Source organism: Arvicola amphibius, chromosome 9 (genome assembly GCF_903992535.2).
Source record: "Arvicola amphibius chromosome 9, mArvAmp1.2, whole genome shotgun sequence".
In the NCBI taxonomy this organism is placed as follows: domain Eukaryota; kingdom Metazoa; phylum Chordata; class Mammalia; order Rodentia; family Cricetidae; genus Arvicola; species Arvicola amphibius.
The window spans coordinates 124938207-124965903 of NC_052055.2; the positions used below are offsets into that span (position 1 = coordinate 124938207).

The 27697-nt window shown below is 49.0% G+C and overlaps 3 protein-coding genes and 1 long non-coding RNA gene across 20 annotated transcripts in view; 1 reads left to right on the top strand and 3 right to left on the bottom strand.

Moving 5' to 3' along the window:
• Nucleotides 1–517: 517 nt before the first annotated feature.
• Nucleotides 518–1016, bottom strand: LOC119822323 (ubiquitin-40S ribosomal protein S27a-like). Its single transcript, XM_038341443.1, has one exon. It carries the CDS (start codon nt 1014–1016, stop codon nt 549–551), a length of 468 nt encoding a protein of 155 aa, XP_038197371.1. The 3' UTR covers nt 518–548.
• A 957-nt stretch (nt 1017–1973) lies between these two features.
• Nucleotides 1974–27697, bottom strand: part of LOC119822313 (H-2 class I histocompatibility antigen, L-D alpha chain-like) — a 144862-nt gene continuing 119138 nt past the window's right edge. For 4 of the 16 annotated variants that reach the window (XM_038341395.1, XM_038341399.1, XM_038341396.1 and 1 more), the window contains exons 6-8: nt 3356–3388; nt 3164–3211; nt 1974–3023 (exon numbers count right to left, since the gene is read on the bottom strand). In XM_038341395.1, the coding sequence (XP_038197323.1) occupies nt 3019–3023; nt 3164–3211; nt 3356–3388 (86 nt within the window). In that variant the 3' untranslated portion in view covers nt 1974–3018. Of the gene's footprint in view, nt 3024–3163; nt 3212–3355; nt 3389–14077; nt 14272–14384; nt 14634–14814; nt 14932–15058; nt 15335–15859; nt 16136–16368; nt 16639–16797; nt 16880–17367; nt 17479–27697 lie in introns of those variants that run through there. The other 12 variants (XR_005286766.1, XM_038341416.1, XM_038341419.1 and 9 more) reach the window with 8 other exon arrangements.
• LOC119822321 (H-2 class I histocompatibility antigen, D-37 alpha chain-like) lies at nt 4048–6457 on the bottom strand. Of its 2 annotated transcripts, XM_038341439.1 has the most exons (4): nt 6106–6457; nt 5556–5798; nt 5124–5393; nt 4048–4890 (listed from the first exon to the last, which is right to left on the bottom strand). In XM_038341439.1, exons 2-4 carry the CDS (start codon nt 5617–5619, stop codon nt 4580–4582), a joined length of 645 nt encoding a protein of 214 aa, XP_038197367.1. In that variant the 5' UTR covers nt 5620–5798; nt 6106–6457; the 3' UTR covers nt 4048–4579. The 2 variants fall into 2 exon arrangements, with proteins under 2 accessions (XP_038197367.1, XP_041911580.1); XM_042055646.1 differs by lacking the exon at nt 6106–6457 and having other exon boundaries at nt 5590–5784.
• LOC119822327 lies at nt 14863–27606 on the top strand. Its single transcript, XR_005286770.1, has 3 exons — nt 14863–14958; nt 27101–27178; nt 27446–27606. It is a non-coding gene; the product is annotated as an uncharacterized LOC119822327 (long non-coding RNA).

A 27697-nucleotide genomic window follows, 5' to 3' on the forward strand; every position in this document is an offset into this window, starting at 1 on the left:
TGTTTCCTGAGCCTCATCAGCTCCTCCTGGCTCCAGCAGGGATGTTTCAGTCCAGAGGAAAAGTCACACAGTCACTTCCCTCTTCTACAGAAGCTCCCTTTGTTAACACAACCTCAGGCCAAGTGCTGCGGTGTCACCTGCAGCCCCAGGTCCCCTCACACTGAGGTCACAGTCACCTGACCTTCTCTCTCAGCAAAGCATTCCCTCCCTCTCCCCACCTGCCCTTCACTCTGGGGTGCATGATCCTCTTTATGTTTATTTATTCATTAAACATTTATTGGCTATGAATGCTTGCTGGGTCCCAGGGATTGGAAGTCAGCATCCCTCACAAGACAAAAATGACAGCATCATGACAGAGATGATCACCTTCTTGGTCATCAGACATCTCTGCTAAGGCTCCTGGAGCTCCTGACTGGAAGTGACAAAGCTAGAAGAAAAAACTGTGGGGGGATGGAACCTGGGGCAGGAAATGGAGGAATTTACATTTCTGGCATTCTTACAATCTATTTTTTAAATATCAATTCCTGTTTTTATTTATTCATACATAATTACTTGTCTTCTGGCTTGTTGAAGCAGTAAGTCAGACAGCACTTGCCACAGTAATGTCTGTCAAAGTGGCTAGCCATGAAAACTCCGGCACCACATTCATCAGAAGGACACTCTCGACGAAGACGACTAATTTTGCCATTTTCATCCACCTTATAGTACTTGAGTACAGCCAGCTTCACCTTCTTTCTCTTGTGCTTGTTCTTCTTGGGAGTGGTGTAAGACTTCTTCCTCTTCTTAGCACCACCATGAAGTCTCAACACCAGATGAAGGGTGGACTCCTTTTGGATGTTGTAGTCAGACAAAGTACGGCCATCTTCCAGCTGCTTGCCAGCGAAGATCAGCCTCTGCTGATCAGGAGGGATTCCTTCCTTATCCTGGATCTTGGCCTTGACATTTTCCATACCGTCTGAGGGTTCAACCTTGAGCGTGATGGTTTTCCCCGTAAGGGTCTTCATGAAAATCTGCATCCTGGCGGCACTGCCACCACAGATGGCGGATCGGAAAGTACAATCTATTTCTTGAAAGATTTATTAATTAATGTCTGTGTGTGTTCTTCTTGCTTGTTTGTATTTGTACCATATGCCTGTCTGGTTTCCACAGGGACATTGAATGCCCTGGAACAGGAGTTATGGTGGTTATGAGCCATCAGGTGGGTGCTGGGATCTGATCCTGGGTCCTCTGCAAGTGCTCTCAAGCCCTTAGCCATCTCTTCAGTCCCTGGATCATGTTTTTTTTAATAAACATAAATCTTAAGTAGACTTAGCCTATAAATCCTTGAGTCTCCACTGGAGGCAGCACCAGGATTCCCAGAGACAGAGAGGGAGATGGGACCTTGGACAGAACACAGGACAGATCTGAGATGAGACCCTGTGGATCCTTCCTCCTCTCTGCCCATCCTACAACCCGGGTTAGATTCTGAAAGATGGGAAAGAAGGAGAGAACCACCAGGGAGGGACCTGAATGGAAGCAGGAGCTCAGGAGACTGAAGCTCATGTTCTCATCCCACAGTCTCCTGAGTGCAGGGGTCTAGTGGACCTTGAGGGGACAAGGATGGAAAACACCTCCTACTGCTGTCACTCAGGACCCCACAGGGTAATGAGGCAGACACCACTCACAGGAGCAAGAACAGGCCTAGTCCTCCATACTAACTAAAAAGACAAGAAATAAACTCAGAAGACAGGGGAAAGAGCCATAGCCAGGACAGCAGCCCTGGTGACCTGTAACAGAAGCCCTAGCAGCTCATAATCCTGGGGACAGGACAAGGCTCTGGTCATCCCCATATCCCTGTGATCACAGACTCTCATCTCAGCATATGGTTCTAAGTGATGAAGAGAACAGAACCAGGGGTGACAGAGTTGACAAGTGAACATGTTGTTGTGCCCAAGTTGAGACCCCCAGAGAGACACCACCAGAACCCAGTCAAGTCCAGAATTCAAAAGCAAGGTTTATTTAGTGTACAGACATAGTCCAGCTAGCTGGGAGCTGAAAGCCACCAAGTGGGGAGAGCTCCCCCTCCTCATTTGGGGTCAACATATATAGGCAAAAACTGCAAGCCAGGTTTACTCAGGGTCAAGGGGGTTGGTTTTGCTGAGTACAGGGTAGGGACTTCTTCTGTATATCCTCTTCCTCCTTTAAGTATCTGCTTCTGCTTCTGTGCATGCCCCCCTGGCTTTCCCCCAAGCAGCTACGTCTGCTTCCGTCTAGTCCACAAAACTGGGTATCGATCAAGCAAAGTTTCTTAAAATTCTCCATGTCCATAAACTGAGCTCCACTGGGACACAGCCTCCCACAGCTCCCACAGCCTCATCCTGTCTCACCAGATGCACACAGCATAGAACACAGATTCTGGGAGGTTGTCCATGCTGCCATTTATTTCCTCTTCAAACTCTACATATCTCAATTATTTATTTTACCTGCCAATCAACCTTTGAGATCAAGGACATGGACAATCAAGTTTACATTCAGATTCTTGTTGACAGAGGTATTCTCATCTTGCTTCCTTTGTAACTCCAAACTCAGCCTTTCCCCTTCCGAGAATTCTGTTCTCGTTGACACACTTCTATTTCCTGCCTGGTCGCCCTGCCTATACTTCCTTTCTGACTACTGGCCGATCAGTATATTATTAAAAACAACACAAGTGACAGGGTACAGACCATTGTCCCACAGCAGATTCTTATGTTCAGTGGGGAAGTCAGAGGCTGCAGCTCAGGGCAGCTTGGAGGAGACAGGATGGAGATGTCTCCTCCTGTCTGCAGGAACAGGAAGGTTGGCTGTGGAAGGGAACAGGGCAGTGCAGGGACAGCGTCTTAGTGTGCAGGGTGGGCTGGGCTCCCCAGTTCTTCACGTTGAGCCCATAGGATCATAGGGACCATCAGACACTATTGCTGAGAGTGAACTGAGGGGCTCTGGATGTCACAGGAGGGACCTGAACACATCGTCTGTCACTCCATCCACACCAGGCAGCTGTCTTCACGCTACAGAACAAGAGTCATGAACAATCACTGTGAAGACAACATCCCAACAACCCACCACTCACTCAGAGGTGATTCTGGGAGTCCCTGAAACCCAATCATGTCCACCCTGCCCCTCCCCAAGTCAGGTCCCATAGTGTCACCTTTACAGTCTGGGAAAGACACATAGGAGTTCTGGAAACTGTGCTTGCCTAGGGTAAGATTATGTATTAATGGAAAGGTAAAAACAGGGGCCCCAGAATATTTTGGTGGAGCTATTATGGATTGTCAGAGCTCCCCAAATAATTCAGTTTCAACCCAAAGGCTTCAGGGACAATCCTGTTCCTCACTCTTACCTGGAGCTGGAGCATAGTTCCCTCCTTTTCCACCTGTGAGAAGAAAAGCTGTGAGAGACCAGGGAAGACCCTGACCCTAGGAAGTTTCCAGAACTGACAGCAGACCCAGGGTAGAGACAGGAGCAATGAGGGGTGTGGATGTGTTTCCCATTAATGAGGCAGAGACTCTTCTAAAGGGGCTGAGAGAGAACTCAGACCCTGCTCTTTCCTACCTGTGTTTCTCCTATTCTTCCTCACAGCAGCCAACACAGCTCCAATGATGATCACAGCTCCAAGGAGAACCAGACCAGCAATGACTGCCATGATGGGGACCATGGACTGAGGAGGCTCTGGGAAGGGAAGGACAGGAAGGGAAGGTGAGGGTCATGACCCAAGCTCTCACCCCTGACCCTGCTCAGGGTAGACTGAAGGCTCCAACTTTCCCTGACCCCAGCTCTGCACCCACTCCCTCCTTACCCCATCTCAGGGTGAGGGGCTCAGGCAGCCCCTCATGGTACACATGGCATGTGTATTTGTGCTCCTCCCCAGAAGGCACCACCAGAGATGCCCACTTCTGGAAGGTTCCATCCCCAGAAGGTCTGGTCTCCACCAGCTCCATGTCCTGAGTCTGTTCCTCCTCCTCCCTCTGCCAGGTCAGGGTGATGTCAGCAGGGTAGAAGCCCAGGGCCCAGCACCTCAGGGTAAGGTCACCATTAGACCCAGGATGATGGGTCACATGTGCCTTTGGGGGTTCTGAGGGAAAGAGTTGGAAAGATGAGACATCTTGCTTTATTCTGGGGACTCAGCAGTGTTCATGTGGCCATTCTGGGAATGGACAGGGGAACTGGGGTGGGATTAGGGTGTCCTGATATTAGTAGACCCCAGCTAGAGCTCAGGCCCCGGGGTCATGTGCTCTTCAGGATGCTCTAAGATGTGAGTGGCAGTTTGGGGTGGGAGGCTTCAGGGCTCTGCAGACTGATGGAGGGGAAGGGATTCTGGTCCTGAGCTGAGTGAGGGCCAGGAGACTCAGGAGAGCTGGAGTCAGATTCCAGAGACACCGAGGGTGGGGCACAGAAGGAGGCCTGAGAGGAAAAGCTCCTGTGGTCCAGGGCCATCGTCAAGGCTGACCTGCTGTAAAAGGGTTAGTCTCCCAACGGGAAAAGCAGCCTGGAGTCCTTATTCCTCAGCCCGGTGTTTGCTGGACAGTGTTCTTCCTCTGACGATGCCCAGAGTCTTTCCCCCACACTACCGAGGAAAAGCGAGGGTGGGTCTCCCAGTACCTGAGCGCAGTAGGGTCGCGTTCCCCAGCTGCAGGTATCTATGGAGCCAGTCTATGCAGGCGCCCTGCAGGTATGCCCTCTGGTGGTCGGCCTCGTCCACGTTCTCTGACTTGTGCTTAGAGATCTGAGAGGCTGCGTCAGTTGCGGTCCAGGATTTCAGGTCCTCGTTCAGAGAGATATAATCCCGGCCATCGTAGGCCTCCTGACAGTACCCGCGGAGCAGGAGTCCCTCTGGACCCATGTCACAGCCATACATCCACTGCAGAGTGTGAGGTTCTGGTGGGGACACAGTGGTTAGCGCCACCTTGCGGCCACCCTGCCCCCTGTCAGTGCATCCTTAACCCGACCTTTCAGAAACAAAAGTGCAACCTAAACCTGAGCCAAACTCTGCGGGGTCCTTCCTGTTAGAGAGTTGGGCAGGTGTTTGGACTCAGCGGGTGAAGATGACCGAAGCCTGTCTCAGGGGAGATGGAGGGGTGGTGTCTGCGATCGGGGCCGCGGTCACTCACCGTCGTCACTCTGATTGTAGTAGCCACGCAGGGTCTGGAGATTCAGTTTGAAGTGCTTTCCTGTGTTCCTGGCTTTCCGTGTCTCCTCCTCCCAATACTCCAGCCCCTCCTGCTCCATCCACTGCGCCCGCGGCTCCATCCTTGGAGTCTCCGCGTCGCTGTCGAAGCGCACGAACTGCGTGTCGTCCACGTAGCCGACAGCGATGAACCGGGGCTCCCCGAGGTCGGGCCGGGACACGGCGGTGTAGAAATACCGCAGGGAGTGCGAGCCTGGGGGAGGCCAGCAGTGAGACATCGACCCTGCTCCCGGGACCAGGGTCCTAGGAGAAGGCAGGGGAGACACGGACTAGGAGAGTAAGATGCATTTATGGGGCTACTGCCCCCACCCGGCTCCCGGCTCCTTCCCGCAGATTCTCCCCACCCCTTACTCACTAGCCTGCGTCTGGAACAGGACTACGGCGCTCACCAACAGCTTGAACAGGGAAGCAGAAGACATCGTCCTCAGTACTGGGGCCTGTGAAGGGTGTAGATGCGATTCCTGTAATGTGTTTTACTTGTATAACCTCTGTGTCACTGACTGGTTTCTGTAGAAACTCGGTGTCCAATAGAAACGAGAGTGCATCATTTGTGTGTGAAAGAGGAAACGGATCGGACTTGAAAGTGAAACTTGTGTATCTGGAAAACAGTGCCGGACATCGTCATTGTTCTGCCGTCTTTAATACAGAAAATGCTGTCAAAAGTCACTGCAAACCTAGGACTTTAACCGGACCCACGTCTTCACTCTGGGGCAGCTGTGAATGCACCTGGCCCCGTACCCAGCCCGGCCAACCCGATACCGCCCACCCGCAGGAACAGTCCCCAAACCTAAAGCAAAACTCAGACACCCACAGTCTCCTGCGGAATCTCGAACTGGGATCAGGGGAGATTCCGGACCGTCCGCAGGGCGTGAGGGGTCGTGGCCCCCGACCCGGAAGTCACTCACCGCCCTGACTCAGGCTGTAGAGGTGGAGCAGGTTCCGAAGGCAGGTTTGGAAATTGTCAGTGCTCCTGTGGGTCCCCAGTGCTCCAGCTCCTTCTGCTCGCTTTACCCTTCATACTTTCGGCTCAAAGCGCCTGAACTGCCTGTTGTCCCCGTAGTCCACCGCATTGAACGTGGCTGGAGGGGGCAGGATGGTGGGCCACAGCTGTGGCAAAATAGGGAAGCAGAGCCTCGGAGTAGCGCGCAGTGAGATCCGGACCATCCTCTCAGGACAAACCTGGAAGCAAGAGAGAGCAAGACTGAAATCACCAGCAGTTTATACTTCCCAAACCAAACCACACCTTAATGCTCTCAGAGCGTGAAAGCCACTTCTGAGGAGTTGGGACTTTGTCCTGATTCCATAAAGCGCTCTCTCTCTCTCTCTCTCCTCTCTCTCTCTCTCTCTCTCTCTCTCTCTCTCTCTCTCTCTCTCTCTCTCTCTCTCATTGATTTTTATTGAGCTCTACATTTTTCTCTGATCCCCTCCCTGCCTCTCCCCTCCACTTCAACCCTCTCCCAAGGTCCCCTTGCTCCCAATTTACTCAAGAGATCTTGTCTTTTTTACTTCCCAAGTAGATTAGATCTATGTATGTCTCTCTTAGGGTCCTCATTGTTGTCTAGGTTCTCTGGGATTCTGATTTGCAGGCTGATTTTCTTTGCTTTATGTTTAAAAACCACCTATGAGTGAGAACATATGAAAATTGTCTTTCTGTGTCTGGGTTACCTCACTCAAAATAATGTTTTCTAGATCCATCCATTTTCCTGCAAAATTCAACCTGTTGTTATTTTTTTCTGCTATGGAGTACTACATTGTGTAAATGTACCACATTTTCCTTATCCATTCTTCGGTCGAGGGGCATTTAGGTTGTTTCCAGGTTCTGGCTATGACAAACAAAGCTGCTGTGAACATAGTTGAGCACATGTCCTTGTGGCACGATTGAGCATCCTTTAGATATATACCCCAAAGTGGTATTATTGGGTCTTGAGGAAGGTTGTTTCCTAATTTTCTGAGAAATCGCCACACTGATATCCAAAGGGGCTGTACCAGTTTGCATTCCCACCAGCAATGCAGAGTGCTCCCTTTTCCCCACAACCTCTCCAGCATAAGTTGTCATCAGTGTTTTTGAGCTTGGCCATTCTTACAGGTGTAAGATGTTTGCTGCAGAGGAGTTATATCAAGTGGAATATATCAGACAAGTATCTCTCATGCTAGCATTGCAAGCTGAATAATTTTTTAAAAATATTTATTTATTATGTATACAATATTCTGTCTGTATGTCTGCAGGCCAGAAGAGGGCACCAGATCTCATTACACATGGTTGTGAGCCACCATGTAGTTGCTGGGAATTGAATTCAGGACCTTTGGAAGAGCAGGCAGTGCTCTTAACCTCTGAGCCATCTCTCCAGCCCCAAGCTGAATAATTTTATGGCGGAGGAGTTCTCTGCTATCTTTCAGGATTTCACTCAGCACACAAGATTACAGATAATTCTAGTAGTGTTCTGTGTCCATCGTTACATGCTATCTGAGGTCGGGAAAACAAAGGCTCAGCTCTCCATGATAACGACATAAATTAGACGATTGTCCTTAATTCTGTCATCAGCTGCTGTTGACGCACATTTTCTATAATTTGAAGTGACATTGTTTAATGCAGCATTAAGAAATTTGATGATTTCAGTTTTCAAGAAAATAACATTAGGGGCTGGAGAGATGGCTCAGAGGTTAAGAGCACTGCCTGCTCTTCCAGAGGTCCTGAGTTCAATTCCCAGCAACCACATGGTGGCTCACAACCATCTGTAATGGGGTCTGGTGCCGTCTTCTGGCCTGGAGGCATACACACAGACAGAATATTGTATACATAAATAAATAAATAAATATTTAAAAAAAGAAAATAACATTAAATACAATAATTATATCTACATTTTTAAAAAAGAGAGCTCATAAAGTTCCCAGTAGGCCAGCAGCTCACTCAATCTGGATGTTGTTTTTAAGTTAAGACCTTGCATTTTCAAAAAAAGGTGTTTCCTTTGCTCAGTCTTTCTTTTTCACCTTAATACAAGGTTATCTTTTTTTTTTTAAAAAAAGAAAAACATTTAATCTTTGTTTTATTTGTTAGAATAGCATATCCATATAAATAAGAATGTGAGAAAAAGAGTTGGAACGATCAGGCATTTTTCATTCTTTCTGGAGACTCCAACAGGGTCCATGAGACCTTCCTGGGAAGGGTCAGAAAGGGGGTGAGGGAGGAGTGACAACCTCCTGGAGCTTAGACATAAGGGTCTAGATAATCTTATCTTTGGGAAATTCTAGATAGGGGTGAAAGAGCCCAGGACCAGAGAGCTCTAGGTGTCACATAAGGAAAAGGGACTTCTGTCCTGACCGGGTGGGACTGAGGGATTCAGCATCACCAAAGACTACAGAGACCTTGGGTGTGAGCAGAGAACTGGGCCTAAGCAAGACTCTGGCCCACACAGGACTGCAGACTGAAGGTCAACTGCCTTGGTCATTTCAGGATCTTCTCTCCTTCCCTGCTGAGACACAATCTGTTTTGTCCCCAGAGAAGGGTGAGCCCCGTGTGAGCTCACTGTCAGTCCTGATAAATGGTCCAGAGAGTCAATGGAACTTATCACCTCCCATAAGTGAGAGACGGGACAGGTGGATATGTCAGAAGGAGAGACAGCCTGAGTTTCCTCTAACGCCAGGAAGTAGACAAGGGAGTCCAATCTCCACCATCCTGTCTGATACAGTGATGATTTATATAAGCTATCAGAATTCGACGGAAGACAGGCACAAAAGGACCAAAAGAGGAAAGGAAGAAGTCACACTACCTCTATTTCCAGACAACACCATTCTTTACTTAGAAGATTCTGTTGAGTCCACAGGAAAACTCTGGGACCTAATAATACACACTCATGGTTTGCAGATACAAAATCAATAGAAAAGAGTAGGCTTCCAGAAAAAGACACTAGGAAATGTACAGCAATCAAAGTAACTAGAAGAAATGAGTGTCTAGAGATATATCTAACCAACGAAAGGAAAGGAGTCTACAATGAAAACTTCAGGACACAGACACAGGAAATCACAGAGGACAATCCTGCTCCTGAGCCAGCAGAGTTAACATTGTGAAAGTGCCCATACGACCAACACTAATCTACAGATTTAATGCGAGTCTTTCCAACGCTCAGATAGTTCATAGCTTTAGAGAAAAAAAAAAAAAAAAAAAAAAAAAAAGAGGAGAACTAGCATGGAATGAAAAAAAGGCTATGAACACCGAACAATCTCAAGATGTTTTACACTTCCAACCTCACATTATCCTGCAGAGCTATAGTGACAAAGACAGCCTGGAACTGGCATAAAACAGGCAGGAAAATCAAAGGCCTAGGATAGAGATCCTGGACATAAAACGACATAAAAAGCTATGCAGACTTAATTTTAGACAAAGAGTGCAAAACACATCGGATAAAAGCCCATTCTACGCACGACACTGCAACACTGTTTTCCTGCCCGAGAAGATGAATTTAGGTTTGTACAAAAGTAAACTTAAAAGAGAGCAACGACCTTGTTATGTTCAAATCTTTTTTTTATTTAAATATTTATTATGTATACAACATTCTGCCTGCATATGTCCTGCAGACCAGAAGAGGGCACCATATCTCATTACAGATGGTTGTGAGCCACCATGTGGTTGCTGGGAATTGAACTCAGGACCTTTGGAAGAGCAGGCAGTGCTCTTAACCTCTGAGCCATCCCTCCAGCCCCATGTTCAAATCTTGAAACACTGAAACTTCAAGAAGACAGTCTAGAGGAGGCCCTTCCAGATACTGGGGTAGGCAAGAACTTAGGATAGAACAGCAATACCACAGGAGCTAATGAGGCCACACATCAGCATGAAAACAAAGTCTCTCCACAGCATAGGGCACAATCAGCAGAGAGAACAGAAGCCACAATAGGAGAAACCTGTACCAGCTCCACTGCAGACAAGGGACTAGAGCTCTCAACTTAGGAAGAACTGCAAAAACTAAATATGCAGGAGCTAACATTGCCAATCAACCAATGGGCAAGAGAACGGAATAGACAAGTTATCTTAATAAAAGAAAAACCACCTTTGGTCACTATTATTAGTGTATTTAGTATGCCTAGCCCTCATGAAATGCAGATTAAACTTGGAGGGGCTGGAGAGTTGGCTCAGAGGTGAAGGCACTTGATGCTCTGCAGAGGACCTGGGTTAGATGCACTGTCTGTAACTCCAGCCCCAGGGACCTGACACCCTCTTCTGACCCCAGACACCAGGCACACTCGTGGTGCACATGCACACATGCAGATAAAACCCTCATCCACATGAAAAAAATGAAATAAAGATGAAAATTAAAACTGCTAGTCAGGTGGTGGTGGCGCACACTTTTAATCCCTGCACTTGGGAGGCAGAGGCAGGCGGATCTCTGTGATTTCCAGGCTAGCATGGTCTACAAGAGCTAGCTCCAGGACAGGCACCAAAGCTACACAGAGAAATCCTGTCTTGAAAAACCAAACCAAACCAGAAAAACATAAACCTGCTATGTGATAGCACTTCACCCAGTCAGAATGTCTGTCACCACCAAATCTGACAGCAAATGTTTGAGAGGTGTAGAGAGAGGGGAAACATTCACTGTTGAATGGCTGCAAATTAATACAGTCTTTGTGTATCATTGGACATTTTTGACATTTCTCAAAAAAATTAAAAATAGAACTACCATATGACCCAGCTATTTTACTCTGGGCAGAAGTCCACACCCTACCGGTAGGATATTTACACCCCATGGTTATTGCTGCTTTATTCAGTAGAGCAAAGAATTGGATTTAACCCAGTTGTCCGTCAACAGATGAATAGATAATGAAAATTTGGTATACAAATAAAATGGAATACTGTTTGAGTTATGAAACAGAATTTCCCCTCCCTCGCTCCCACCCTCCCTCCCTCCCTTCTTTTCTTTTTGCGTATAGGTGCTGGATAAGTGCATGAATCATATTTGATAACGAATGTGTAAAATCCAACGTAAATCTCCACAAGTTCATAGTGGCTACTGTAACTGTATAGAAATTCACTGAGATGTATAGCCTTTGTTCTGGTTAATTTCAGTGTAATAAAGTTTAAAATATTAAAAACAAGAAAAAAAGGGTCATGAACCCAGCTGAGGATTTTTTTCTTCCTCAGGACTGAGCCCAACCAGATGGCAACGTGAGGAGATAACTTAGGGCCCGGCACCTGTGCGCAGCAGTGCGTCCTTCCCGTTCTCCAGGTGCCTGCGCAGCCACTTCACACACGCGCCCTCCAGGTAGGCCCTCTGTTTCTATGCAAACCCATCCTGCTCCCACTTGCGCTGGGTGATCTGCGCCGCCGTTTCCGACTCCGTCCAGGTCGTCAGGTCGTCGTTCAGGGGGAGGTAATGGTGGCCCCCCCCACACACACTTTTTAAAAATTTATTTATTTAGCCTGCATGCCTGCACACATACCAGAAGAGGGCACCAGATCTCATTATAGATTGTTATGAGCTACCCTGAACTGAACTCAGGATCTCTGGAAGAGCAGCCAGTGCTCTTAACCTCATCTCATCCCACCAGGGACACAGCATAGTGAACACAGTTTCCAGAAGGTTCTCCCTGATGCCATTTATTTTCTAAATCACCCCTTCAATTTACCGACCAATGAAACCTCAGGTGAAAAATCTGAACCATCGAGTTCACATTGAGATTCTTATTTTCAGTGAAGCCATGAGCTGCAGCTCAGGGCAGCATGGGGCTGACAGGATGGCGATGTCCCCTGCAGTTTGCTGATAAGGAAGGTTGGCTGGGGAAGGGAACACAGGAGGGTGTAGTGACAGGATCCTGGTGTGCACGGCTGGGCCGGGCTCCTCAGGTCTTCACGTTGAGATCACGGGGAACATCACACACTGCTGCCTACAGACATCACAGCAGAGGCCTGACCAAGTCTTCTGTCTCTCAGTGCACACCAGGCAGCTGTCTCCGCACTACAGAACAAGAGTCACTGCGAAGACGACACCCACCCCTCACTCAGAGGTGCAAATTCTCAGAGTCCCTGTGAGCCGTTCATGTCCCCTTTGACCCACCCCCGCTTCATCTTCAACGTCTCATTTTTACAGTCTGTGAGGGACACATCACAGCTCTACGCTGTTCTTGCCTATGGTAAAAAATTAACAGTGCACACTCAGAGCCTCAAGAGAATTTGTCTGAAGGAGGAATTATGGTCTGGCTGAGCCCCCCACCAGCTCCTGCTCCACCCAAAGTCCTCAGGGACAAACCTTCCCCAATCTTCCCTGGAGTCTGATCATGGTGCCCAGTGAATCCACCTGTGATAAATGAAGCTATGACATCAGGGAAGCTCTGAACCCCAGGAAGTTTCCAGAATGGACAGCAGAACAGGGGAGGGTCAGGAGACATGAGGAAGAAGGTACAGGGAGTGAACCAATTTCTAGTCTGTGAGTCCTCAGCAGGGACCTTCTCCTCTGACCTCTGAGGACAAGGTCCCCATCAGTTACATGATGCTTATGTATCTGTTACATCAGGCTTATGAGTCTGTCCTTCAGTCCCTGTGTTTTACAGTAAGGTGATGGTGATACCAGAGATGGGCATGGTTTGCGTGTGTGTCGTGTGTATGTGCATGTGTGTGTGAGTGTGCGTGTGCCTTCCCATTCACTGTGCACGCTTATTGATGGTGCTGAATGAAAAAACAGAAAAAAAAACCAACTGTGCCCCTTCCATGCCTCTGTTCTTCCTCATCCACACCACAACTCCCATGATAAAAACTAAATTCACTGTTCCAAGCACAGCACCAACAATGGCCATGATGGTGATGGTGGACTGGGGAGGCTCTGGGAGAGAAGACAAAGGAAGGAAGATGAGGGTCATGGTTTCAGCTCTCAAGCCTGACTCTGCCCAGGGTCTGCAGAAGGCTCCAGGTGTTCTTGACCCCAGCTCTGCACCCAAACTCTCCTAACCCCATCTCAGGGTGAGGGGTTCAGGCAGCCCTCATGGTACACATGGCATGCGTATTTCTGCCCCTCTCCAAATGTGTGTATGCACGTGTGAGTGCAAGTGTCCATGAAGCCCAGAAGAGAGTATCAGATCCCCTGGAGCTGGGGTTTCAGGAGAGCTGGAGTTGAACTCGGGTCTCCTGGAGGAGCAGCGAACGCTCAACCACTGAGCCGTCTCTCCAGCCACCCTGCACCCCAGTCCTTTAGTGGCCTCACGTGGGCAGTAAGGAAACTAGATGACTAGTAATAAATAGACACAGGTAAAGTCCCGGGACTGTCCATGCCGTCTCTTCAGCCCCTCTTCCCCTTTTAAAAACAACCTAAATTGACATAAGAGGGAGGGTGGGCTCATAGCGTGGTCTACCTGCAGGAATGAAAGTATGTCACATACGGAGCACACACATCTGTGCAGTGGTCACTGTCGCTGCAGAACACTGCTGCTTTACATTGCTGAAACTGTTTCCATTTGCCGGAAACAGTAACAAAGGGAAACGCCCGGCTAAGAATCAGAATCTTATTTTCAGTAGGGAAGTCAGGACCTGTGATTCAGGTAGCAGGGAGGTGGCAAGATGGAGCTTGTCCCCTGTTGCATGAATAATAAAAAACCCAGAGACAGATACTGGCATTCAAGATGAAGATCAGAAAAGCAAAGCAGCCAGTCACTGGCTCTTACCTCTACCTCAGACCAAAAACGGGTGATCCTGCCTCCAGGAATCCTCAGATTCAGACTGAGACTGAGCTGAGACCTGTCTCCTCCTGTTTTATTTCCTCTCTAGTGCTGAGATTAAAAGCATGTACCACCCCCACCTGGCCTCTATGGCTAACTGGTGTTATGGCTGCTGGGATTAAAGGTGTGTGCCACCACTGCCTGGCCTGTATGGCTGACAAACGTGGCTGCTTTGCTTTGATCTTCAAGCAAGCTTTATTTATTAATTCACAGTCTCTTCTGTTTTTCTGGGAACAGGAAGCTTGGTCCTGGAAAGGAACTTAGGGTCAGTGTACTGGTAGGGAGGGGTGGCTTCTGCAGATCTTCATGATCCCCAGAGATCTGGTGTTTCCTGAGTCAGCACTTCTTACTTGGTCCCTCGAGGAAGATTTCAGGAGCTATAGGACCAGAGTCGTGAATTGTCAGTATAAAGACTTCTCAGAGTCCCACCATGACTCATCAAAATCTCTAAATCTGAGAAACCTTGGGACCCAGTCCTGTCCTCTGTATCTCAGTCCCAATCCCAGCTCCCAGGGTGTTACGTTTTTAAACATTCAGAGACAAGACAGCTCTGGGCACTGTCCCTGTCTGCAGAAGAAGAAATAACAAGATACATTCAGGAGACTGAGAGGCTGTGGCTGGAGGAGGAATTAGGGGCTGGCTGGGCTCCCCACCAGCTCCAGCTCCACCCCAAGGGCAACAGGGACAATTCTGCTTCCCACACACTTACCTACAACATAAGCATAGTCTCCTTTTATACCTGTGAGGAGAAAAGCTATGAAAGACCAGAGAAGACCCTGACCCTAGGAAGTTTCCAGAACTGACAGCAGACCCAGAGTAGAGACAGCAGCAATGAGGGGTGTGGATGTGTTTCCCATTAATGAGGCAGAGCACACGTCTAAAAGGAGCTGAGAGAGAACTCAGACCCTGTCCTTTCCTACCTGTGTTTCTCCTCCTCTTCCTCACAACAGCCACCACAGCTCCAATGATGATCACAGCTCCAAGGAGAACCAGACCAGCAATGACAGCCATGATGGGGACCGTGGACTGAGGAGGCTCTGGGAAGGGAAGGACAGGAAGGGAAGGTGAGGGTCATGACCCCAGCTCTCAGTCCTGACCCTGCTCAGGGTCTGCAGAAGGCTCCAGCTTTCCCTGACCCCAGCTCTGCACCCACTCCCTCCTTACCCCATCTCAGGGTGAGGGGCTCAGGCAGCCCCTCATGGTACACATGGCATGTGTATTTGTGCTCCTCCCCAGAAGGCACCACCAGAGATGCCCACTTCTGGAAGGTTCCATCGCCAGAAGGTCTGGTCTCCACCAGCTCCATGTCCTGAGTCTGTTCCTCCTCCTCCCTCTGCCAGGTCAGGGTGATGTCAGCAGGGTAGAAGCCCAGGGCCCAGCACCTCAGGGTGACGTCACCTTTAGGTTCAAGATGGTGGGTCACATGTGCCTTTGGGGGGTCTGAGGGAAAGAGTTGTGAAGATGAGACATCTTGCTTTTTTCTGGGGACTCAGCAGTGTTCATGTGGCCATTCTGGGAATGGACAGGAGAACTGGACAGGATTAGGGTGTCCTGATATTAGTAGACCCCAGCTAAAGCTCAGGCCCCGGGGTCATGTGCTCTTCGGGATGCTCTAAGATGTGAGTGGCAGTTTGGGGTGGGAGGCTTCAGGGCTCTGCAGACTGATGGAGGGGAAGGGATTCTGGTCCTGAGCTGAGTGAGGGCCAGGAGACTCAGAAAAGCTGGAGTCAAACTCCAGAGACACCGAGGGTGGGGCACAGAAGGAGGCCTGAGAGGAAAAGCTCCTGTGGTCCAGGGCCATCGTCAAGGCTGACCTGCTGTAAAAGGGTTAGTCTCCCAACGGGAAAAGCAGCCTGGAGTCCTTATTCCTCAGCCCGGTGTCTGCTGGACAGTGTTCGTCCTCTGAGGATGCCCAAGCCTTTCCCCCACACGACAGAGGAAAAGCGAGGTTGGGTCTCCAGGTACCTGAGCGCAGCAGGGTGGCCTTCCCCAACTGCAGGTATCTATGGAGCCAGTCTATGCAGGTGCCCTGCAGGTATGCCCTCTGGTGGTCGGCCTCGTTCACGTTCTCTGACTTGAGTTTAGAGATCTGAGAGGCCGTGTCAGTTGCGGTCCAGGATTTCAGGTCCTCGTTCAGAGAGATATAATCCCGGCCATCGTAGGCCTCCTGACAGTACCCGCGGAGCAGACTCCCATCTGGACCCATGTCACAGCCATACATCCACTGCAGAGTGTGAGGTTCTGGTGGGGACACAGTGGTTAGCGCCACCTTGCGGCCACCCTGCCCCCTGTCAGTGCATCCACAACCCGATCTTTCAGAATCAAATGTGTAACCTAAACCTGAGCCAAACTCTGCGGGGTCCTTCCTGTTAGAGGGTTGGGCAGGTGTTTGGACTCAGCGGGTGAAGATGACCCAAGCCTGTCTCAGGGGAGGTGGAGGGGTGGTGTCTGCGATCGGGGCCGCGGTCACTCACCGTCGTCACTCTGATTGTAGTAGCCACGCAGGGTCTGGAGATTCAGTTTGAAGTGCTTTCCTGTGTTCCTGGCTTTCCATGTCTCCGTCTCCCAATATTTCTGCCTCTCCCGCTCCACCCACGGCGCCCGCGGCTCCATCCTCGGAGTCTCCGCGTCGCTGTCGTAGCGCACGAACTGCGTGTCGTCCACGTAGCCGACCGCGATGAACCGGGGCTCCCCGAGGCCGGGCCGGGACACGGCGGTGAAGAAATACCGCAGGGAGTGCAATCCTGGGGGAGGCGCGCGGTGAGACCCCGACCCTGCTCCAGGGACCAGGGTGCCAGGTGAAAGCAGGGGAAACAATGGATGGGGCAGTAAAATGAGTTTACGGGGTACTGCCCCCACCCGGCTCCCTGATCCGTCCCGCAGTCTCCCCACCCCTTACTCACTAGCCTGTGTCTGGACCAGAAGTATGGCGCTAACTAACAGTTTGAACCGGGAAGCAGAAGACATTTTCGTCAGCACAGGAGCCTGTGAAGGGTGTAGAAGCGATTCCTGTAATCTGTTGTGCTTGGAACCTATGTGCCACGGATTGGTTTCTCTAGAAACTCGGTGTTCAATGAGAGCTGTGAGCTCATCATTTATGTCCGGAGAGAGGAACTCTATTGAAGTTGAAAGTGGAACTGTGTGTACGGAAAACAGTGCTGGGCATTGTTCTGCCGTCTTTAATACAGAAAATGCTGTCAAAAGTCACTGCATGACCTAGGACTTTAACCTGACCCGTGTCCTCTTCACTCGTGGGCAGCTGTGAATGTCCCGGATAGTGTGGGCACCTGACCCCGTACCCAGCCCGGCCAACCCGATACCGCCCACCCGCAGGAACAGTCCCCAAACCCAAAGCAAAACTCAGATACCCACAGCCCCCTGCGGAATCTCGAACATTGGGATCAGGGAATTAGGGACCTTTTGGGGGGGGGGGGCCGTGAGGCGTCTTGAACCCTGACCCGGATGTCACTCACCGCCCTGACTCTGGTTGTAGAGGTGGAGCAGGTTCTGAAGGCAGGTTTGGAAATTCTGTCTGTGCTCCTGTCGGTCCCCAGTGCTCCAGCTCCTTCTGCTCGCTTTACCCTTCATACCGCATGAACTGCCTGTTGTCCACGTAGCCCACAGTAATGATAAGGGCTAGAGGAGGCAGGACGGTGGGATTTAGTGGTGGCAAAGTAGGGAAGCAGAGTGCAATGAGATCCCAACACTCCTCTCCAGTCAAGTGAGAGCAAGACTGAAACCAGCAGCAGTTTATACTTCCAATCCAAACCACACCTTTATGTTCTCAGAAACTGAAAGCCATTTCTGAGGACTTGGAGCTTTGCCCTGACTCTCCCTCCCCCCACCCTCTCTCTCTCTCCCCCCTCTCTCTCTCCTCTCTCTCTCCACTCTTTCTCTCCTCTCTCTCCACTCTCTCTCTCCTCTCTCTCTCCACTCTCTCCTCTTTCTCTCCTCTCTCTCATCTCTCTCTCTCCTCTCTCTCTCTCTCTCTCTCTCTCTCTCTCTCTCTCTCTCTCTTCCCCCCCCATGTAGATTAGATCTATGTAAGTCTCTCTTAGGGTCCTCATTGTTTTCTAGTAGGCTGGTTTTTTTCTTTATGTTTTAAAACCACCTATGAGTGAGTACATGTGATAATTGTCTTTCTGGATCTGGATTACCTCACTCAAAATAATGTTTTCTAGCTCCATCCATTTGCCTGCAAAATTCAAGATGTTATTAATTTTTTTCTGCTGTGTAGTACTCCAATGTGTAAATGTACCATATTTTCCTTATCCATTCTTCGGTCGAGGGGCATTTAGGTTGTTTCCAGGTTCTGTCTATGGCAAACAAAGCTGCTATGAACATAGTTGAGCACATGTCCTTGTGGCACAATTGAGCATCCTTTGGATATATACCCAAAAGTGGTATTACTGGGTCTTGAGGAAGGTTGTTTCCTAATTTTCTGAGAAATTGCCACACTGATATCCAAAGGGGTTGTACCAGTTTGCACTCCCACCAGCAATGCAGTGTTCCCTTTTCCCCACAACCTCTCCAGCATAAGTTGTCATCAGTGTTTTTGATCTTGGCCATTCTTACAGGTGTCAGATAGAATCGCAGAGTTGTTTTGATTTGCATTTCTCTGATGATTAAGGATGTTGAGCATTTCCTTAAGTGTCTTTCATCCATTTTAGATTCTTCTGTTGAGAGCTCTCTGTTTAGGTCTGTACTCCATTATTTTTATTGGATGTTCTTTTGGTGTCCAGTTTCTTGAGTTCTTTGTATATTTTGGAGATCAGACCTCTGTCTGATGTGGGGTTGGTGAAGATCTTTTCCCATTCTGTAGGCTGTCGTTTTGTCTTGTTGACTGTGTCCTTTGCTTTACTGAAGCTTTTCAGTTTCAGGAGGTCCCATTTATTAATTGTTTCTCTCAGTGTCTGTGCTGCTGGGGTTATATTTAGGAAGTGGTCTCCTGTGCCAATGAGTTCAAATGTACTTCCCACTTTCTCTTCTATGAGGTTCAGTGTGGCTGGCTTTATGTTGAGGTCTTGATCCATTTGGACTTGAGTTTTGTGCATGGTGATAGATATGGGTCTATTTTCATTCTTCTACATGTTGATATCCAGTTATGCCAGCACCACTTGTTAAATACACTTTTTTTCTTCCATTTGATATCTTTTTTTCTTTATCAAAGATCAGGTGTTTGAAGATGTGTGGATTAATATCCGGAACTTCTATTCAGTTCCATTGGTCCTCCTGTCTGTTGTTATACCAATACCAGGCTGTTTTCAGTCCCGTAGCTCTGTAGTAGAGTTTGAAGTTAGGGATTGTGATGCCTCCAGAAGTTCTTTTATTGTCCAGGATTGTTTTGGCTATCCTGGGTTTTTTGCTTTTCCATATGAAGCTGAGTACCATTCTTTCAAGTTCTTTGAAAATTTTGAAAAATAAAGCTAGGTCTCTGTATGATTATGTAATGCATGACTTAAAAATGGAACAACTAAATCAAGGGATAATTAACTGGGATTGATGTGCTATTATTCATCATTTTGATAATCCTTGTTGTTGTTTTTACAATTCTTGGTTTATCTCTTAAAAAGTTGTTTGGTATGGCTGCCAAGATACAGGCCTTAGAAAAACTTAATAAGACAGACCATAGAGATATTCAAATCCAAACAGAGGAATTTAATGGAGAACTAATTTCAGCATTGCATTGTAAGTTTAGAGAGAAACAGCCTAATATTTTCAAACAGCCCACCTTAATATATCCAGTAACCTGCGTTTTTTACAATAATCTTCATTTCAAAGCCTAAGTTTGTGTGAAGTCAGAGCATTGCTCCAATGCAGCTGTCACCCTTTGCTGCAGGTGCCTGGATGCAGCCCAGCAGTGAATGCTGCCCACATTCCATGTGGCACTGTAGAGACACTCCTATGGTACAGAATAATTAATAAATCAGGCACATTAACAATTGGGGTTGGAAGCCGGGCGAAGGTGGCCCACGCCTTTAATCCCAGCACTTGGGAGGCAGAGGCAGGCAGATCTCTGTGAGTTCGAGACCAGCCTGGTCTACAGAGCTAGTTCCAGAACAGGCTCCAAAGCCACAGAGAAACCCTGTCTCGAAAAAACCAAAAAAAAGAGAGAGTAACAATTGGGGTTGGAGAGATGGCTCAGCAGTTAAGAGCACTGGCTGCTCTTCCAGAGGACTGGAGTTCAATTCCAAGCCCACACAGCAATTTATATCTGTCTGTAGCCCCAGTTCCAGAGGGATCCAACACCCTCACACCAGTGCACATAAAAATAAATAAATTACTTTAAATGAAGTGAACAATTTCACAAAGCAGGTAATACCCTTCCCCCCAACACCGGCCGCCCTGCACTCGCACTGTTAATAAGGAGAGAGGACTCAGGAGCTGATGAGAGGAGGGAATGGATGGGGCATGGTGTGGACAGTGGATCTGAAAACTCAGTTGGCCCCCTAAGTACCTCTGTAGTGATATTTTATGTGTGTTTTATAAAATAAAGCTTGCCTGAAGATCAGAATACAAAACTAGCCACACTAGTCAACCATATAGGCCAGGCAGTGGTGGAAGACACTGTTACTCCCAGCAACCACACTAGTGAGCCATGCTGGCCAGGTGGTGCTGATAGAGGCCTTTAGTCCCAGCACTAGAGAGGAATATAAAATGGGAGAAGACAGGAGCTCAGAGTCTCGGTCTGCAGCCATGCTGAGGACAGGATCAGCCTGCCTTGGTGGAGGTAAGAACTCTGGTGGACGGTTCCTTTGCTTTTCTGATCTTTATCTCGAACACCAATATCTGTCTCTGGGCTTCCATTATTCATCTACATCTGGTCCCCAAAATCTGGTGCCAAACTTTTGGGGTACAAATTCACACACACAAAAAAGCCGTTTGCCTGTGGCTTTGCAGCCACCGACGTTGGCCAGAGCTACATGCAGCTGGAGTTACCACCCTACCAGCTTGGTTTTCCTTTCTTCTCACCTGGTAGGCTTTCCCTGTGTAGAACTTTAAGCTGAGGCCTCTCAGCGTTAGTGCTCCCTGCTCCCCTGGGAACCAAGGACCTAACAACTATATATGCACATACTAGAAGGTTGGGGGTTTTCCATCTCCCTGTGTCCTTGTGGATGTTCCTCAGACAGAACTCAGTTATTAGAATTGGGGCAAAATAACCCTTAGATGTTGACTTAGTACCTTGGCCTTGGTCAGAGATAGTATCTTACTCAGATATGGTTAGGATGACTCACAGATGTTCCCTCTTACCTCATCTGATCTGGCAACCGCTCTCAGCCAATTATTGGTAATAGCCCTTTCAATAAGCCAATCCCAATAGTTAAAAAACAACCCCCAGACACCCCGTTTCTTCTGTGGCTTTTTCCTTTAAAAGTAGCTTGTTCCAGCTATTTGGGGTCTTTCTGACTTCTCTAATGCTGAAAGACCTTGTTGCGACAGCATTAATTAAAAAAAAAAACTCATGAGGGCTGGAGGGATGGCTCAGAAGTTAAGAGCATTGCCTGCTCTTCCAAAAGTCCTGAGTTTAATTCCCAGCAACCACATGGTGGCTCACAACCATCTGTAATGGGGTCTGGTGCCCTCTTCTGGCCTGCAGACATACACACAGACAGAATATTGTATACATAATATATATACATACATATATATATATTTATATATTCATGCTTTTACATCAACTGTGCTGTGAGAGGTCATCTCTTGGAGCGACTCCTCCTCAGTGACTGGACTCCAGGTCCAACAACTGAACTCCCTTCTTGGGCTGCTGCCAAACTAGGCAGCTGCCTTGAAATTCAGTCAGACTTTTACTGTTCCATGCAATAGCAATAAGACTCACCTTTCCATCATTATCAGTGACAGATTTAGTGAGAAAATTGGGAATTCTGTTTTTGTTTTTTGTTTGGTGTTTTGAGACAATGTTTCTCTGAAGCTTTGGAGCCTTCCTGGAACTCACTCTGTAGACCAGGCTGGCGTCAAACTCACAGAGATCTGCCTGCCTCTGCCTCCCAAATGCTAGGAGTAAAGGATTGCACCAACACCGACTGACCGGTTTAAAATTGGAAATTCCTAAGGGAGGAATTAGTTAAAAGGGAGAGTTTTTTCTCATGTTAAAAACTGGGGAACACAATGACAATAAAGCTAGGTCTCTGTATGAAATCATGACTTAAAAATGGAAAAACTAAATGAAGAGATAATTAACTGGGATTGGTGTATCATTATTCATCATTTTGATAATCTTGTTGATGTTTTGGTAATTCTTGGTTTATCTCTTAAAAAATTTGTTTGATTTGACTGCCAAGATACAGACCTTAGAAAAACTTAATAAAACAGATCACAGAGATATTCAGATTAACCCAGAGGAATTTAATGGAGAACCAATTTCAGCATAAAGTTAGAGAGGAACGGACTAAGGGTTTCAAACAACCAACCTTAATAAATCCAGTCATCTTACAGGACTTGCCAAATGATGGAGGCTCGGTAAGAACTGACTGGACTCGCTGTGCCAATGTCAGATTCAAAGAGATTCAAGAAAGCAATGGTCTCCTATGGTATGTATTCACCTTTTGTGAAGCAATTGTTAAACTGTGGTCAATTTGTAATAGAATTATCCCTAAAGACTGGACAAACTTGGTTAAAGCTGTTTTAGAGCCTGGTCCACAGTCACACAGGAGAACCTGGTTCAGAGAAGAGGCTGAGATTACTGAACAGAGTAAAGCTAGAGGTATGGAAATCTCCCAAGACCAAATTCCTGGAGAAGGAGACTGTGCTCTGGCTTTATGCCATGCAGCAGCTTTGAATGCTTGGGACAGAATTGGAGAAAAAGGAAAGAAAACTGATTTCTCACCAGAACCCCAGTCTGAGGCTGTGATCCTGGCAGAGGGCGTGTGTGACTCCTAGAGCTGGGGACAGGCTGGGCAGGTGGATGGGAGGGGACCAGCCTGGCAGGTTCCACTACTGGATCTTCAACCTGCAGGCCTCAGATGGGGGCCTGGAGCAAAACCCCTGCTTTAGTCATCCAGCAGGAAACCATGGCAGAATGAAGAACTGTGCTCCTGGGCTCTGGGGAAACCTAGGATCCACAAGAACACAGAAGCAGCAACAGCAGGTGGCCCAGGTAGCTCTGAGTTTGAGAGCTCATGGGAGCTGAGAGGTCCTTGGTGCAACACAGCCATGTCAGCCAGAAGCCTTGGCCTCTGGAGTGGCTTGATGCAGTCAGCCTGGTCCACAGAATTCTGGGATTGAACTGGAGAGGAAAGAGCTTCATGGTTCCGGGAGGGAAAAGACAAGCTTTGCTACCAGTTCTCATGTTGGAGCTCTGTGCCTTCTCAATGCAGCCATGACTCACAGGGAGGCCAGCAGCAGCATCTGATGGAGCTTCACAGTCACTGGGGTGCTGCTCCTCATGGCTCTTGGGGACTCATCAGCAAGGTCTCCTGGTCCTGTGTAACAGGGCTGCTCTAGGCAACACCTACCCTCCACCCTGCCAGGGGCTGACCCCAGACTGGCACTCAGCCTGCAGATCAACCAGAGCTCTATTCTGGGCTCCCTGGTTTGCTTGGGCAGCACCACCTGCATCCAGTGCCTAAACTTCCATCTCACATACAGGATGCAGGAGCTGCCAAGGCAGTTAGTTGCACAAACTCAACCCCCACCACATCCCTCCCTGCTACTGTGTCTTCAACCTGTCCCATATTTTGCCAAGCCAGCACCTCACAGCCAGAGAGGATCCAGACCACCTTGAACTGTCTGGTACAGGGAGGAGTTCAGCACAGTCACAAGCACAGTTCAGAGGAGCTGAGGGTCTCCATTCCCTGGTTTGCATAACACCCAAACCAGAGGACACTTCTCCCAACACCTTGGATTTGGTTTGCTGTGGACCTGGGGGACCTGGACTGCTCCTCCAGTAAGAACCTCTGAGTTCACCCTCACTAGCTTTCCAGCCCTGGGTCCCTGCAAGTTCAGCCATGAAAGGGAGATGTCCCTGAACTCAGTGCGAGCCTGCAGGCACCTTTGCTCCTACACAGCTTGAAGAGAACCACTACACTGTCGGGGTTCAGCCTCAACAAAAATACCTTTTTCAGAGTGTAGGCATGGGAATTTAGAAATATAGTAAAGAATAGGAACACGTTAACAAAAATAATAAAATGCAGAAACACACAGGATAGGATCGGGAGGGAATTTCAGTGAGTACTAAAAATTCGCCCTGTTTAATTTCCAGCAGCTTGATATACCCCTGATTTCAAAAGGTAGGAGTAGAACAAAAGAAAAGGACTGCATTAACACACAAATTGAAGGTCACGGAGTACAGTCATAGCTCAAGCACTTGACTCATGCCCTAGACCAAACCCTCTGTAGGCAAACCACTCCCTGGGTGGAATCCATGTTATTTCCACACAAGGAACTAGAACCTAGTTGGATCCCCAGACTTTTGTTTTAGGTAGGAACCAACTACTTCCCTATTTCAGGTGCAGGGAGTCTGGCAACTAGCCACACCTGTTTACAGTAGCCTTGAGCAAGCAGAACTCTTGATTTACAACTAGGTGGGACCTCTGTTTGAGTTAGAAGCACCTTTGGCCACTTTTGACCTCCACACTACATCAGCCAAAGGCCACGAACAGCCCACACTGTACAGTGCAGACTGCATGGTGCTGAGTCTCTTCTGTGAATACATACCAAGATGTATACAGATGAACAGCTCTAAATGTTATTACTTATTAGCTCAGTGGTGAAAACATCTTCCTAGGTCTTAGCTGACAGGCAGGCATTAGATCCACACAGGAAGAAGACTCCTAAGGAATTAGGGGACAGGGCAGGAAGTCACACTGACAAGGGAGGAATCTGCAGCATAAAGGAAATATCAGGAATCCAAGAATCTGCACCAGGGAGCAGGACTGGTGTTCCCAGTGCAGATGGAGTCCTTGAGGAATCTATTGGAGCCACTGCTGGTGACTGGGGAGAGGGCTGTGAAGAGCTTGTTGAGAGGAGGTGCAGCCTCCTTCAGGAGACAGGAGAGGCAAGGCAAGAAGGTGCTCTGATTGATTGAATGTACACTTTTTATTAATGTATTTTCAGACGTGATAAGGACACTTGCCTGAGGCACTGTATGTGGCCTTGGAATTAAAGTGTCAGAGAGAGAGAGGGAGAGAGAGAGAGAGAGAGAGAGAGAGAGAGAGAGAGAGAGAGAAAAGAGGAGAGAGAGAGGAGAGAGGAGGGGAAAGATAGATGGATAGAGAGAAAGAAAGAGACAGAGAAAGACAGGAGAGGAGGAGTAGGGAGTGATGCAGAGAGGGAGGGAGGGAGGATTCTTTTTTTCTAACAGAGGTGTGGCCTGTCATGACGAATTGCCCACTGAGTGGGCTTTTCTGTGGCCTTAATACAACATAGGGGTTGAATCTAAAAGCCTACTTTGGCAAGCCTGCACTCTGCACTGGCAAACAAGAAGATGTGAAGACAGGACATTTCTGTCCATGCAGCCATGAGATTGCTGAAGACACAAGTCCACCCTCGTAGGGAAATGCGTATGGAAATAGCCGTGGTGGTGCATGCCTTTAATGCCAGCCCTTGGGAGGCAGCAGCAAGCAAGTTCCAGACCAGCTGAGTCTCCACAGTTTCAGGTCAGCCAAGGCTACCTAGTGAGACCTTTTCTCAAAAATAAATGAATAAATGTATAAATAAAAATAAAATAACAGCAGTAAAAGGAAAAACTATGCATGGAGGAGACCGTTAACTGGGTCCATCAGTGCAGCGGCTGAGCAAGTGCAGCCTGCATGGTCAGGAGGCAGGGCAGGCAGGGTCAGCAGCCTCCCCCAGGGCTGAGCTGTGTGGTGGAGACCATGGGCCTCCTGGAGAAGGGAGGAGCTGGGGACAGAAATAGGAGGAAAACAATGGAAGTCATAATGGCTAAAAGTGACACATTGAGTGACTGGGAAGATCATGGAGACTGTGTGTCCAGGACGCCTGTGTTCTGGATGAGCCCCGTGTCTGTGGTGATTGTCATTTTCCATGGTTTTCTGCCGATGTCATGTCCCACAGTTTGTGACCTTTGGTTACCTGAGGCCTGAGAATAACAAGTCACACATTAGTCATAAACATTACATTTTATGTTTTGACCTTTCAGTCTAATGACATCTAATCTGCCCTCCGGTATGTCACCTGGCACAGGACCTCTGTCCATGTCCACCCCGTCCACACTGCAGAGGGCAGAGGGACTCAGGGGCCAATTCAGATTCAGATCCACTGTCCACACCATGCCCTGCCACCTCCCTCCTCATCAGCTCCTGAGTCCTCTCTCCTTACTAACAGTGTGAGTGCAGGGCGGCCAGTGTTGGTGTGTGTGTGGGGTCATGCTTCAGGAAATTGTTCACTGCTTAATGTGCCTGATCTATTAGTTAAACTGGATCACAGGGGAGTCTGAACGGTAACACATGGAATGTGGACTTCCTTCACTGCTGGGCTGCGTCCAGGCACCTGCAGTGTAGGCAGACGAAGCTACTTTCTGGCTTCACGGGGAAACTTAGGCTGTGGAAGGAAGGTCTTTGTAACACACAACAGCTGGGGCCAGGGATGCATCACCCGGGAAGAAACACTAGGAGACTGTGGGTCTCACATGTGGCTGTTTTAACCCATTCACTCACATAAGAAGAACACAGATTCCTGAGTTGTCAGGTTTGGCAGTGTGAGCTGCCCACTGCAGGTGAACACAGGAGCCTGGTGTCTGTGGGAGTCTGTGTGGTTCTTGCAGGTCAGCACCCCTGCTTTAAAGAGAAACCATCTCTCCACTGTGTTCCTGACCAGCTCAGGCATCATGGGGATTTGGGGGTGGGGGTGGGAAAGAGCAAACAGCTGTAGTTATCCAGTGGTTTCCCCTTGGAAAACCATCAGGAGAATTCTGGCCAGGGTTCAAGAAGGGGATGTTCCCAACCGGCCTCCGTGCCCAGGATGGAGTCAGGACGAAGCCCAAGTTCTCAGAAGTGGCTTTCATGGTCTGGGGACTGAGGGTGGGGTTTGGGCTGGGAAATGTAGACAAGTGGTTTCAGTCTTGCTCTTCCTTGCCTCCAGGTTCCTCCTCGCATCAAGAGTAATTTCACCTCACACTCCAGGAACCCCACTGGGCGTGGGTTCCTGGATAACATAATAAAAATCGCTATGACTGCAAGTTACAAAGTCCCCCCCGACTTCGTGCGGCTCTGCTTTGATTCTATCTAGGCCTGAGCACCTGGACTCCTGTGTCCTGCGCTCTCCTGCTGCTGGCGGCCGCCCTGGCCCCGACCCTGACCCGCGCGGGTGAGTGCGGGGTCGGGAGGGAAACGGGTTCTGCGGGGAGGGCGGGGGCGGCACCGGGGAAGCCGCGTCCCCGCGTGGCCCAGCCGGACCCTCCCGCCGCTTCTCCACTCGCGTCCCGAGCCCCGCGCCCCGCTCCCCTCCCGGCCCGCGCTCCTGCCCGGGGTCCCGGGAGCAGGGTCGGGGTCTCACCGCGCGCCGCCCCCAGGCTCGCACTCCGCGCGGTATTTCTACACCGCCGCGTCCCGGCTGTGGGTGGGGTCCCCGCAGGCGCTTACACCATCCAGGAGATATCTGGCTGTGAAATGGGGTCAAACGGGCGCCTCCTCCGCGGGTACAGTCAGTATGCCTACGACGGCCACAATTACATCGCCCTGAACGACGACCTGACGACGTGGACGGCGGCGGACACGGCAGCGCAGATCTCCCAGCGCAGGTGGGAGCAGGATGGGGAGGCAGAGAGATACGAGGCCTAACTGTAGATACCTGGAGAATGGGAAGGACGCGCTTCTGGGCACAGGT